General features: G+C 38.9%; 1 protein-coding gene across 4 annotated transcripts in view; it reads right to left on the bottom strand.

Annotated features, from left to right (window-relative positions):
• Positions 1-14138, bottom strand: part of LOC115524279 (interleukin 1 receptor accessory protein) — a 136332-nt gene that overhangs the window by 81004 nt on the left and 41190 nt on the right. For all 4 annotated transcript variants that reach the window (XR_003971997.1, XM_030330697.1, XM_030330699.1 and 1 more), the window contains exon 2: positions 6909-6973. Coding sequence is in view for 3 of the 4 variants with exons in the window: in XM_030330697.1 (XP_030186557.1) it covers positions 6909-6972 (64 nt within the window). In the remaining variant the exon portion in view is untranslated. The remainder of the gene's footprint in view (positions 1-6908; positions 6974-14138) is intronic.

Here is a 14138-nt window from a genome sequence, read left to right as displayed (position 1 = left end):
ATTTCTCTAAACATAGAATTACCACTGTGATACAAGAAGCTGTTCAGGAGAGTTTATATTTGCAAAGTTAGCATCAGGCCAATAAATTGTGGTACTCAAATCTCTTTTCAACGTTTTTTTTTTATTTTTGGGACAGAGAGAGACAGAGCATGAACGGGGGAGGGGCAGAGAGAGAGGGAGACACAGAATCGGAAACAGGCTCCAGGCTCTGAGCCATCAGCCCAGAGCCTGACGCGGGGCTCGAACTCACGGACCGCAAGATCGTGACCTGGCTGAAGTCGGACACTTAACCGACTGCGCCACCCAGGCGCCCCTCAAATCTCTTTTCAATAAAGCTACAGAATACCTACCTTTGGGAAGCATAAGCAACTTAAAAATAAGCATCAGGGTGTTTCAAAATACAAGAAAAGAAAAAAAAGAGGGAATATATCTGCTCCCAAGGAGAAGGATTTAAAGGACACCAGGGTGAAATGTTATAATTCCAATGACCTTTAGGTCTAAGAATAAAATGAAACTGTATTCTTCAGACATTCTCAAATTGTTTCGACTAAATTGCATAGAAACGAAGTATGTTCAGGATGACCAGCCATGAGCAACAGACAGGACTGAATGTCACAAGTACATCCAAGTATGGAGTTTTTCAGAAAGCATATTCAGATACTAGGGAGCTACTGAGATTGGCAACAAACTAAAAAATAAAAATAAAAATAAAAAGCTTACCAAAGCTAAAAGAACCATTACATAGCATCAGAAGTATTATAAGCCCTTACAAAAGTAAGATACACACACACACACACACACACACACACACACACACACAAAATAACCAGCCAACTATATCTAAAATGTATTAAACACAAATAGTCTCTTCACCTGTAAGAATTCCTATCCCCAACCTACCCTTCTAGCTTGGCTTCTAAATACCCTCACATTATCCAATAGTCCAACTGCACTGTTCTGGTCCCAAATAAGAGATACATTATCTCCAAGAAAAGAGCAATTGTTCTTTGACTGGGATGTGTTCTCTCAGAGCCCCGTACCAGGCTGGTAACTTTCTCTGCTCTCCCATGGCATTCTGTTTGGTTATTTATTTTCTCTTCTCTCTGTCAGACTTGACTCTAAGACACTTACATAAAAGCCTACCCTTATTTGTCCCGGATTCTATAATATGAAATTGTCAAACACATGATCTTTAGACTAAAGTAAAATCATGGTAAAAGAAATACTTGCCATTTAGAAATTGCTTATTTAGGGGCTTCCAATGGCTTAGTCAGTTAAGCATCCAACTTCGGCTCAGGTCATGATCTTGCAGTTCATGGGTTCGAGCCCTGCGTCTGGTCCTGTGCTTACAGCTCAGAGCCTACAGCCTAGAGCCTGCTTTGGATTCTGTCTCCCTCTGTCTCTGCCCCTCCCCCGCTCATTCTCTTGTTCTCATTTTCTCTCTCTGTCTCTCAAAAAATAAACATTAAAAAAATTTAGAAATTGCTTATTTAAATAAAAGGAAGAGTGTATCTGTGTTCGTCCATAATGTGTAATAATTCTCATAGTGCTCTTTAATAAAAAATCAAACAAGAAAGCAGAATTGGCTGAAGCTTTGCTATTTTTGGTTGGTTGGTTGGGTTTATAGGTAAGGTCACAGTGACCACAGACTGATTAAATGACTTCCTTAATGTCATTAAACACTCACAAAGTGACAGTCAGAACTTAAAGCAATGTCTCTCGATTCTTGGTAAGCCAGTGTTTTTACGTATTTACTTTTCATAGTGAAAAATAAATAAATAAGTTATTTATTAGTCACTCTCAAAAAGCCAAAAGATTATTTCCACCCTTGGCAAATTTCTCAAAATTAATGGCAATTAAATCACAGGATCTTAACCTCTATTAGCAGAACAAAATCCTAAAAGAAGGCAATGTCATTTATTTTTTAAGCATTTATTTTGACAGAGAGACAGAGAACATGAAGAATGGAGGAAGGTCAGAGACAGAGAATCCCAAGCAGGCTCTGAGAGCCCAATGTGGGGCTCAATCTCATGAACTGTGAGATCATGACCTGAGCCGAAATCAAGAGTCAGAGCTTAACCAACTGAGCCACCCAGGTGCCCCAAGAAGGCAATGTAGTTTAATTTTTTTTTCAACGTTTTTTATTTATTTTTGGGACAGAGAGAGACAGAGCATGAACGGGGGAGGGGCAGAGAGAGAGGGAGACACAGAATCGTAAACAGGCTCCAGGCTCTGAGCCATCAGCCCAGAGCCTGACGCGGGGCTCGAACTCACGGACCGCGAGATCGTGACCTGGCTGAAGTCGGACGCTTAACCGACTGCGCCACCCAGGCGCCCCAAGAAGGCAATGTAGTTTAAAGGAAAGAGGTCTGCTTCGGGAGTTGAGGCAGTCTTCAGAACCTAGGTCTACTGGACATGCCACCAGACCACTGTTAACCTAGGTCACTTCTTTGGTTCTTCTTTTCCTAAACCATAAAATGTGTGTAAGAATCTCCAGGTTCCCAACCCCAGTCTCCATTGTTTTCTGTGACATTAATGACAATGTGTGTGAAATCTAGCCCTGTACCTGGCACATAGTCATCTGTTGACCTTGAAATAAAAAACAATATTCAAAGATCTGTGTGTGTGTGTGTGTGTGTGTGTGTGTGTGTGTGCGCATGCACCTGGAGTGACAATGCAGTGCTATCTTTTTCACATGGTCTCTGTAACAAATAATTTTGAAATGGCAATATTTTTTAAAGTCACCATATTACATGTGGTGCCATTCTCAACCCTGTCCCCAGCGTGGAATCACAAACTGCAAATATTTATTTCTACTCTAAAGGCAGTTTTAACAGTTCAACTTCTAACATGTTGCCAATGGAACACACCAAAGGAGAAATGTGTGACAAGTTGCTTTCAGAATTGTTGCAAAACAAAACTTCTTTGAGTTTAGTATCAGAAATGTTCAATACCATAAGAAGCAAAAATGGGAATATTGAATTTTGAGCTTACAGTGCAGTGATTTTTCTCCTGAAGAAAACAACTAAGGTGGGGGGCGGAGGAGTCATGAGGGAAGATATTTCTTATCTAAAAAGCGCAGAAATCTATTGAGTGGTTCTTTAACAGCGAAACCTGTGACCCTTTGGATTTTAATCTTTTTTTTTTTTAATTGTGTAAGGATCTAGTTGAAGTCATAGTTATGTTACGTATTAGCTTTGTGACTTTGGGTAATTCACTTAACCTCTTTAATTCTAATTTTCTTTTTCAAAACAGGTGGTTACAACAGCCTGACCGCTTTATATTTTGGGAGTGAGAGTCAAATGATATTGGATATGTAAAATGCAAAGTGCTTTTTCAGCAAAGGAAGGTTTATTATTACCACTATAACTACCACATTATATTATCACCATTATAATTATCCAAGCTCTAATTCCTTAAAAGTAAATGCTTTTTTCTTAAGCATTTGCTTTAATGGCCACCTGAGATGAAAATATTGCTTCCACTTCCCTGAATGAATAAGGAAATCCTAGTATTGCTACCAGAAAGATTGTGTTCTGAGGTCAGAATTCTGTGCCTTGAAGTCCAGTTCACTGCACTTAAAACACACTGCATGGAACTAAAGCTCTTATGTCAATATGGCTTCTTTTTTAAATGTGGGGCTTTCCAGGAGTGCCTGGGTGGCTCAGTCAAATAAGTGTCTGACTCTAGATTTTGGCTGAGGTCATGATCTCGGTTCCTGGGATCAAGCCCCAGGTATGGCTCTGAGCTGACAGTGTGGAGCCTGCTTGGGATTCTTTCTCCTTTGCCCCTCCCCTGATCATGCTGGCTCTCTCTCTCTCTCAAAATAAAGAAAATTATGTTTTTTATTTTTTTTTTAATTTTTAATGTTTATTTATTTTTGAGAGAGAGAGAGAGGGAGAGAGAGCACAAGCAGGGGAGAAGCATAGAGAGAGGGAGACACAGAATCTGAAACAGGCTCCAGACTCTGAGCTGTCAGCACAGAGCCCGACGTGGGGCTCGAACTCACAAACAGTGAGATCATGACCTGAGCCGAAGCCGGATGCTCAACCAACTGAGCCACGCAGGCACCTCTAAAATTATGGTTTTTAAATGTGGGGCTCCCCTTAAAAGAAGAGACCACACGGAAAGGCCCAGAACAACCAAACAAGACTCCTACTAATATCATATGCATGTACATTGATTTAGGGTTTTCTGGCTATTACCCCTTTATTCTTCACATCAATCTGTGATTCCATTAAAGCTAGGAACATGAAGCATAGGAAGAAGCTCATGGAAGGCCAACAAGTCTGCCAGCATCTATATGGTTGTACGAAGTTATACCTTGATGTATGAGAAGTTGGTTGATTCCCCCAACACGTGCAATGGTCTCTTTTGTCCCCTAGTAGCCCAGAGTTAGTTGCTCCTTTTATTTTTGTCAACAACGCTTCCTTTTTGTTCCTCTTCCTCCAACTAGGAAGTGCATCACTGACACAGACACAATATACCTTTTCATAAGGAAGGCAAATGAGTATGTGCCAGATGGGCTGAGGGGATTACAACATGTTTCCTGCTCCCATGGTGACTCAATGGGGCTGGTATGAAAACTTATCTTATTCAAGAAGTCAGCTTCCCCGGCAGAGTTATGAGTCACAGTTCCTGGGTAGAAAACTCGCTTTCCAATAGCATTTGGGGTGGGGGGTAGGGGACCTCCTTGGATGGATTACAGTAAAGGTCATTCAGAAAAGCAACACTGCCAGGATGGCTGGGGAGATACCAGTATCCTCAAACTTCTGAGATCTCACTGATCTCTCAACAAGAGTAACACGGTCAATTCTCCCTTTACCTTCAAGGGGAGGCAGGACATAAAACCATATCGATGAATTACTGGTATGAATCCAAACAAGTCCCATTATAAAATTGGCCAATTTGGGCAAAAGGGATGTGAAGGGACTTTTTTCCATCCATTTATGAAATATCTATACAGAGAGAGTGCCTACTATGTGTCTACATACCAATCATTACTGCAAGTATTTGGGTAACAAACAAAGAGGACAAGTCCTTGTCCTTGCACAGCTTACAAGTAGAGAAATTGGGAAGGAAGGAGAAAGGGAAGGGGGCAGGGGGAAGAGAGAGAGAGAGGAGAAGAAAAGAGAAGAGGGCAGGGAGGAAAAAGAAGAGAAAGGAGGAGAAGGAGACAAGAGAAAATTTGTATAATGTCAGGAAATGATGAGTGTCATAAAGGAAACTAAAGGTGGGTATAGGAATGTGTGATTGGCAGGGCTATTCTAGTTAAGGTGGTTAAAGTAGATAACATTCAAGCATAGAACTAAATCAAATAAGAACTGATTATAATCAGGGATTATGTTCAACATGTTTAAAATTAAGGACATCACAGCACTGACCAGTCACATGAGACACTCAATCGAGCAGGAAAGATGCTGATCTAAACAGCCATTAGATCTGTGTACTAGTGGTTCCCAGCTGCATATCAGTCCAGGTTAGCAAATATGCTTTCCTTGTGAAAAGGGCCAATGAGGTTGGAAGTTATCTTTACTTCTCTCAGCTTTGAGTCGTACTCTGTCCTAGTTATACCCTTTCTTTAGTGCTATTTTTGGTTTCTGATAAAATGCTTTAAGTGGTATAGAAAAACTGAAACATACCCAGAAAAGATAATCAGGTTGAAGAGGGCTCAAATCCATGGTATGTGAAGAACATAGGAAAACACTGTCAAGGTTATATGATCACTATTTTAAAATTTCTGAAGACCTCTCACACAGGAGAGGAATTAAAATAATGGTATTCAAAGTATTCTCCATGGTCTTCAGGGGAATTATACATGAGAAGCTTCTTCAAATGAAGATATCTAGGTTCCTTGAATTAAAATTAGACTACCACTGGATTGACTATTTTCTACTTAAATCAAGCCGTTGAACCAGAGAAATGTGGAAATGATGAAAACAAATCTCAATCATGTATACTAGAAAGCTTTGTAAGAACTTGGCCAGTCCAAAGACATATGGGCTGCAATGAGATGATTACTAGGTAGAGTTACCATGGAACCGTTCTGAGCAGTAATTCTGGAGATGAGAGGAGCCCTGAAAGGATGAACTTTCGAATCCCTTGTGAATCTGATTTCACATGATCCAGTTCCGTGATGACCGAGTTTGATTATTCAAACTCAAACAAGCTTTGGCTGGCTTCTCTTAAGAAGAAACACCCAGGGGCACCTGGATGGTTCAGTTGGCTGAGCGTCTGACTTCAGCTTAGGCAGTGATCTCGTGGCTCATGAATTTGAGCCCCAGGTCGGGCTCTGTGCTGACAGCTCAGAGCCTGGAGCCTGCTTTGGATTCTGTGTCTCCCTCTGTCTCTCTGGCCCTCCCCTGCTCATTCTCTGTCTCTCAAAAATGAATAAACATTAAAAAAAAAGTTTAAAAAAAGAAGCAACACCCAAAGGAAAAAAAAAATGAGCCTAATGATAGATTCTTTCTTTCCCAGATAGAAGCAGTATGACAGGAACCCATCATTCTTAAAAGGTCTCAATGGACTGTTAGCTCCAAGGCCTCTTCCACTACGTCCTGAAGTTTAAAAAACAGGGTCATGCTACCATCTCTGTCATTTCTTGTCTCAGAAGACCTGGGGTGAAGGGAAAGAAGCCAGATTCTAGTTGGCTTGGATATGATGGAAAATTCCTATATTTAGACATACCAGACCACTGCCCAAAGTACACTATGCCCCTTAAAGACTAAAGGTGTCAGTGGTCCTCCCATCACCAAAATTCTATTTCTTTCATATCTGTGAATCTATGGTACCACAAAAGACAATGGATTTAAATATTATTTTGTCTTAACTCATTTTTCAGAGAGTTGACACATTATACCATAGAGATCATCTGTACCTTAATAGATTGCCAAAAACCATTCACTTACCTGAGGCATCACTTTGCAGGATCCCATAGAAGTAGAGACTCATTACACACCACAGAAGTCCCATCCTGTCAACATAAATACAAAGTTAATGGAGAGTACTTATCACACTCTCAAGAGTTTAATAATTACTGCATCCCCATGCTGACTATGGACGGGGACCTGTTCTAACACGTTTACAATATTAACAAATTTAATTGCAGGAACCAACCAATAAAATAGTTTTTTTTTTCTTTCATCACCCATACTACAGATAAGGAAACTGATACAAGTTTAAATAACATAGCCAACCTCCTTTGCCTAGAAAGTGGTAGAATAATGGTCAAGCTCCAGCAGTTTGGCTCTAGAACAATCTCTTAATTATTCAACTATAACTGCCTACTTAAGAAAAATATTCCTCTTCAATGTTTTCATCAGGAGTCACATTTCTGGCAGATAAATTTGATCTCTTTAGCATTCTCGTGGTCTGGAAATATTTTATGACCCAGGCACTTCTCCTTCTTAGTGATAAATAGAAAGTCTAGAAATCCGGGGTTCAAACTCGGTTTATAGTCCACTACACTCTGACTTTATAGCAGGGGGAAATGTATAAACCTCATGTCCTGCTGTGCCTGCTCTCCTCTTCTCCTTGGAAGAGATAAATGATGAGGGTAAAGTCGGGTTTCTGTGATGGTTAGCCTTTCTATTGATAACCAGCTGAACCAGCCAACTAGCAAGAACTATTTGGAGAAATAGCAAGAAAGTCACCTATGGGTGCTTACAGAGGTCTTGATAACTTGTCCAGATCTCATTTCTAGTAAGTGACAGAGATGGGAATTATGCCACATCCAGCCAATAATAGCCTATGACACAAGGTTCACAACCATAGGGACCCAATAATCTAAAAAAAGGTGTAAGAGGTATTTGATAGGGTGGCCACACAATAGCACTTTTTTTTTTTTTCACAATAGCACTTTTAATGAGACACGTGTGGGGGCACCTGGGTGGCTCCGTTAGTTAAGCATCCAACTTCGGCTCAGGTCATGATCTCATGGTTTGTGAGTTGGAGTCCTGCATCAGGCTCTGTGCTGACAGCTCAGAGCTTGGAGCCTGCTTCAGATTCTGTGTCTCCCTCTCTCTCTCTGCCCCTCCCCAGCTCACGCTCTGACTCTGTCTCTCAAAAATGAATAAACATTAAAAAAAGAAAATTTAAATGAGACACCTGTAAGAGTGTGGCACCAAAACAAAGGTATAAACTGGTACTGCCTGAGCAGTCCAGAGTACCTGCTCACTTTAAAGGACAATGCAAGTTTCCGACACCTGTCACCTCTCTTGATCACTGATCACCACAAATCTCCAGTTCATATTGTACTCTCTCCTTTAGCATGACTGTTCAAAAACCACAAGTGAGTTTATTATATCCTAAACAACCTTTTTATCCCAGAGATTAAATGTTTCTTTCTTGCCACCACCATTCCCTTCCAATTCTTATATCGTTAACTTAGGGCACTCTTCTGTCATTAATTTATTCAATAAAACATGTGCTGAGCACTTTCTGTTTACAAGTCTCTGTGATACAAATACAGGGACCTCCTCTAAAGGCATTTCTTCCCAGTAGAGGACATAAATCATTACAACGTCACAGCTATGAACAAGACACATGCAGAGGCACTATAAGGTATACAAAGATTTATCAGACAAGTTCGAGCACTAAGCAGGTCTAGCAAAGACTTAAAATGTGCACAAAAATAATGACAGTACAAAGTAAATACTGATAAGCATAGAGAGGAACAGATAAGTGTTATGGAAGATTAGCCAAAGAAAGAGATTACTTCAGCCAAAGCAATCAAAGAAGACTAAATACAAGAAGTAGCTTTTGAACTGAGCAAGAACTGAATTGAAGCAGAAGGAAAATGGGGAAAAGAAACTCAGTGGAGAATAATGTTCACAGATAGGAAAAGCATGGAACATAAAAAGGAAATAGTCTGTAAATAATTCAGTTTGGCTCAAGCACAGGGTATTAGTAAAAGAACGATAAAGAGTTTGTTGGAAGGCGGGGAGTGTTAGGATCAGATTCCAGCAAGGCCTTGAATAGCAAGCAAAGGACTCAGGATTTAATTTAAACAGAAAATAGGGAATCAATGAAGGTTTCTGATTAGAAGACTGACTTGATCATCAAATTGTGCCTTCTGGAGATCATTCTTGCCAGAATGTATGGATGTATTGCCACTAAATTCTGTCTATTTATTTATTTATTTATTTATTTTTTAAATACATGAAATTTATTGTCAAACTGGTTTCCATACAACACCCAGTGCTCATCCCAAAAGATGCCCTCTTCAATATCCATCCACCCTCCCCTCCCTCCCACCCCCCATCAGCCCTCAGTTTGTTCTCATTTTTTAAGAGTCTCTTATGCTTTGGCTCTCTCCCACTCTAACCTCTCTTTTTTTTTTTTCCTTTAAATTCTGTCTTGAAATCATTTTGTCTCCTGAGCCTGTCATCACAGTAATTGTTTAACTCCTAGCTTTGTGTCATCTATGAACTTGATCAGCATGCCACCTATGTCCTCATCCAAGTCATTAATAAAAGTATTTAATAATTCTGCATTAATCATTGTCAGTGGAGAACAACCAGATATTTCATTGCAGATTCAGGGCACAGTAACTTCAGCCTCAATACTCCCTGTGCTAAAGCACTCTCCCCCTCAAATTGCTTTTGGCTATATATAAAAAAACAAACAAAACAAAACAAAACAAAACAAAACAAAACCAAAAGCCCACACCTCTGGATTGTCCCAATTCGCCTGTTTATAAGCTGCTGAATTCCTAGGGCAACACTTAGAAGACATTCTAATTAGTGTGACTGAGGGCCTTAATTGATATTCCCTTGAGTAACTGGATTATTTCAGAGGCAGCAAGGAGTCAGGTCATCAAGGTAAAGCCAATCTAAAGATAACCTGTGTGCAAACACAAATCCAGGGTCAGTCCTGTCCTGTGATGAATTAGAATAAAGCAGATTGAAAAGAAAATGTGATTGTGCAGGCTGGTTTGACAGACTAAAGGTACCAAGGTTAGTGGGAGGAGGTTGGCTGGTTCATTTAACATCGTCTTCCGTTCTCCCTCAGAATTTTATTATTGTGACTAGTAATACATTTTTGGTTCTTGTGTCTTGGGGAGAGAGGGTGCTGGATATTTTCAGAGATGGAAAAGCTGTCAGAAAGCAAAGGAACCTGCCTAATAACACACAGTTTCTCATGGTCTGAATTACAACCCAGCTTTAGATTACTGCCATGGCATTTAACAGACTCTGCCCTTGCTTCAGATGATTGCAACCAACAAAAATAAATTCCCAGTCAGCCTTTCCTGCACTATCCATTTTACCTACTGTCTAATCATTTTCATACGTCCCCTCTTAGGTATTGGTACTTCGCTCCTATTTAATTCCACTGTTCCCTGGTATATCAACTCAGATGCCAATACCACCTGGCAAAAAAGTTTCAAACATGTACTTATTTTTATGTAATCAGCAATAATATTAATGATGATTGTCAACATGTGGTCAGCACTTTAACATCTACCCCTGCATATGAATCATTCCATTGCCTGCATTCTCTAGGCTTACTAAGCTTCAGGATCTCCTTACCTCTGAGTCAGCTCTGACCAATGATTCTCTCACAGAGCCAGCAGGTGACAGGCTGAAACTAGGTCTCCTACCCCAAGGCTGGTATTATCCCTGAATCACTTCGCCTTCTTCCTGCACTGTAACATTTCACCAGGCCACAGGACTGGATTTCTCACTCAGTTTCCTGATTCCACATTTAGCCCATACCCAGATCCTAGCCACTCTTTGAAGCCCATCTACCTAGTTGGAACATGGACCTTCCACCTGGGGCTTGTCAGCACTCTTTTCCAGAATCCTGAATTCTGTCCCCCATAAGGTCTTGCTCCAAGCTAGATATGCCTCCCATAACCACAGAGTTGCCATGAGCTGCTTCATTCCTGGTTGACAGATGTCCTTTGCTATGATCTGTGCACTGAAAACTTGGCCGTAAACACCAAGCTACAAACCCTAGATGGTCATCTCCATGCCGGGTCAACCCTGCAGCCAAATCACTTCCTTAAGTCCTGATCCCATCCAGATCATAACTTACTGATAAACTCAGTAACTGTACCTAACTTACTTCTCTAACTTACTAATAAACTTTGAGCAGATTTTGCATGTATGCTCACCTAAGATATGACAAACAAGCCTTTAAAGGACATGAGACAAGTTATTAATTATCCCATCTTACAGAAAGGGAGCAATGGCATTTATTAAGAAATCAAAGTTATTTTCATCATCCATCTTTTATCTAGTTCGCAGTTTTTGAACCATAAAGGGACCCTTATGCAGAATACTTCAGAAAAGAATATTTACCAGTAAATAAAATTACCAACAAAGTGACATGGAAAACTCTAATGATGAGTAAAACGAAGTAAGCAAAACCCACTTTGTTTCTCTTAACGAACGCAGCTATAAACCTGGGAAGAATGCATAAAACAATTATATGAAGACTCCAAAAAGTAAATAAAGCACATTCTTTTCAAGTACACATAGGAAATTTACCAAGATCAGCTATATTATGAACTATAAATTAAACCTTAACAACTTTAAAAGAATTGAGCATATATGCTCTAACTATAGAATTAAACTAGAAACCAATAAAAGAAAATGACAGGATAATATTCGAACACTTAGAAATTAAGGTATATACAGCTGAGCCTTGAACAAGAAAGGGTTAGGGGTGTTGACCATCCACACAGTCAAAAATCCATGCATAACTTTTGGTTCCTCAAAAACTTAACTACTAACAACCTACTGTTGACAGGAAGGCTTACCATTAATACAAAGAGTTGGTTAACACATATTTTGTATGCTATATATGTTATATACAATATTCTTACAATAGAATAAGCTAGAGAAAAGAAAATGTTATTAAGAAAATCATAAGAAACAGAAAATACATTGACAGAAATGTAGTACGTTTATTGAAAAAAAAATCTGTGTATAAGTGGATCTGCACAATTCAAAACCATGTTATTCAAGGGTCAATCGTGTGTCTAAATAATTCATGGGTCAAAAAGAAGACTATTAGAAAATTCTTAAACTGAACAAAAATGAAAATACAACATACCAAAACGAGTGGGATGCAGCTAATGCAGCATTTAGAAAATAATTTATAGTATTAAAAGGTTTACATTAGAAAAGAAGAAAAATTTGAAGTCAATAAGCTAATCATCTACCTTAAGAACCTAGAATAAGAGGAGAAAAATACAAGCAAGCAAAATGAAGGAAATGATGAAAAGTAGAGATGAAAAAATTTTAAAGAGAAAAAAAAATGAACCCAAAAGTTGGTTTTTTGAAAAGAACAACAACAATAAAAAACTTGGTAAACCTCTAACCAGGTAAACCAATGGAAAAAAAAAGACACATATCACTAATATCAGAAATAAAAGAGGCTACATCACTAATGATCATGGGGCATTAAAATGGTAATAAAGGGGAAACTGGTAATTAAGGGAATACTAAATACTCTAGTCACATATTACACAATTTTGATGAAATGGACCAATATTTCAAAGCCCACAAACTACCAAAGCTCATCCAAAATGAAATGTACAATGTTATTGGTCCTATCATTATTTTTTTTAATTAAATTTGCTATTAGAAACCTTACAAAAAAGAAATTTCCAAGCTCCAGATGATTTCACTGGTGAATCTGACCAAACATTTGAAGAATAAATATCATCTCTTCTAGATAATCTCTTCCAGAAAATAAAAGACAAAACAATTACCAGTTCATTTTATGACACAATATTACTCTGATTCGAAATTCTGCCACAGATGATATAAGTAAACAAATCTACAGATATCCCACAACCAAGCAGAGTTCAACCCAGGAATGCAACACCGGTTTCAGTATTTTAAAAGGCCAAAAAAGTATACCACATGATTATCTTAATTGACGCAAGAAGAACATTTGACAAAATTCAGTATCCATTCATGATAAAAGTCCTTAGCAAACTAAGAATAGAAGGGAACCTCCTCAAACCAATAAAGAGTATCTATAAAAAACCTACAGCTAACATAACATCTAATGTTGAAAACCAAATACTTTTCCACTCACATCAGCAGCAAGACAAGGATATTCATTATTAGTACTATTCACCATCATCCTGGAAGTCTTAACTAGGACAGTAAGGCTAGTCACAGATGATGTAATTTTCAACATAGAAAACCCTAAAGAATTTATTACAAAAAAAGAAGTCACAGCATACGTAATTAACATGAAAAAATTATATATACTAGCAATAACAACGGTAAACAAAACTTTTTTAAGTTTATTTATTTAGTTTGAAAGAGAGAGAGCACAAGTGTGTGTGCAGGGATGGGGCAGGAAGAGAGGGAGAGAGACAGAATACCCAGCAGACCCCTATTCACAGTGCGGAGCCCAATGCAGGGCTTGAACTCACAAACCCAAACCGTGAGATCATGACCAAAGCAGAAACCAAGAGTCAGAGGACGCTTAACTGACTGAGCCACCCAGGTGCCTAGAAAACAAAACTTTTTAAAAGACTCCTTATAATAAGGGGAGCCTGGGTGGCTCAGTTAGTTAAGCATCTGACTTTGGCTCAGGTCATGATATCACTGCTCCTGACTTCGAGCCCCACATCAGGCTTTCTCCAGGAGCCTGGAGCCTACTTCAGATTCTGTCTCTGTTTCTCTGCCCCTCCCCTGCTTGTGTTCTCATTCTCTCTCTCTCAAATATAAAATAAAAAAAAAAAACATTAAAAGAATTTAAAAATAAATAAATAAAAAGACTTGTTATAATAACTAAAAAAAATGCTGAGCAAAAAGTCTAACCGATATGTAAAAAGGTCTGTATGCTGAAATATATAAAATATTGATAAAAGAAATCAAAGATGACCTAAATAAATAGAAATACATGGTTGGCAAAATGGCCTCATGCCCTAAATCCCTGGAATCTGTTTTGTTGCCCTACTTAGCCAAAAGAACTCTGCAAACATAATTAACGTTATGGACTTCAAAATATGGAGATTATACTAGATGATCCACATGGACTCAATCTAATCGTTAACATCAGCCCTTAAGCAAAGAACTTTCTCTGGTTAAAGTCAGAGAGATGTAGCAGACAGACAAATGATGGAAATGTGAAGTGAGAAAAGAACTTGAGAGGACTTTGGTGTTAAA

Source organism: Lynx canadensis, chromosome C2, assembly GCF_007474595.2.
Source record: "Lynx canadensis isolate LIC74 chromosome C2, mLynCan4.pri.v2, whole genome shotgun sequence".
NCBI classification, from domain to species: Eukaryota; Metazoa; Chordata; class Mammalia; order Carnivora; family Felidae; genus Lynx; species Lynx canadensis.
This window is presented reverse-complemented; position numbering and strand designations above follow the sequence as displayed.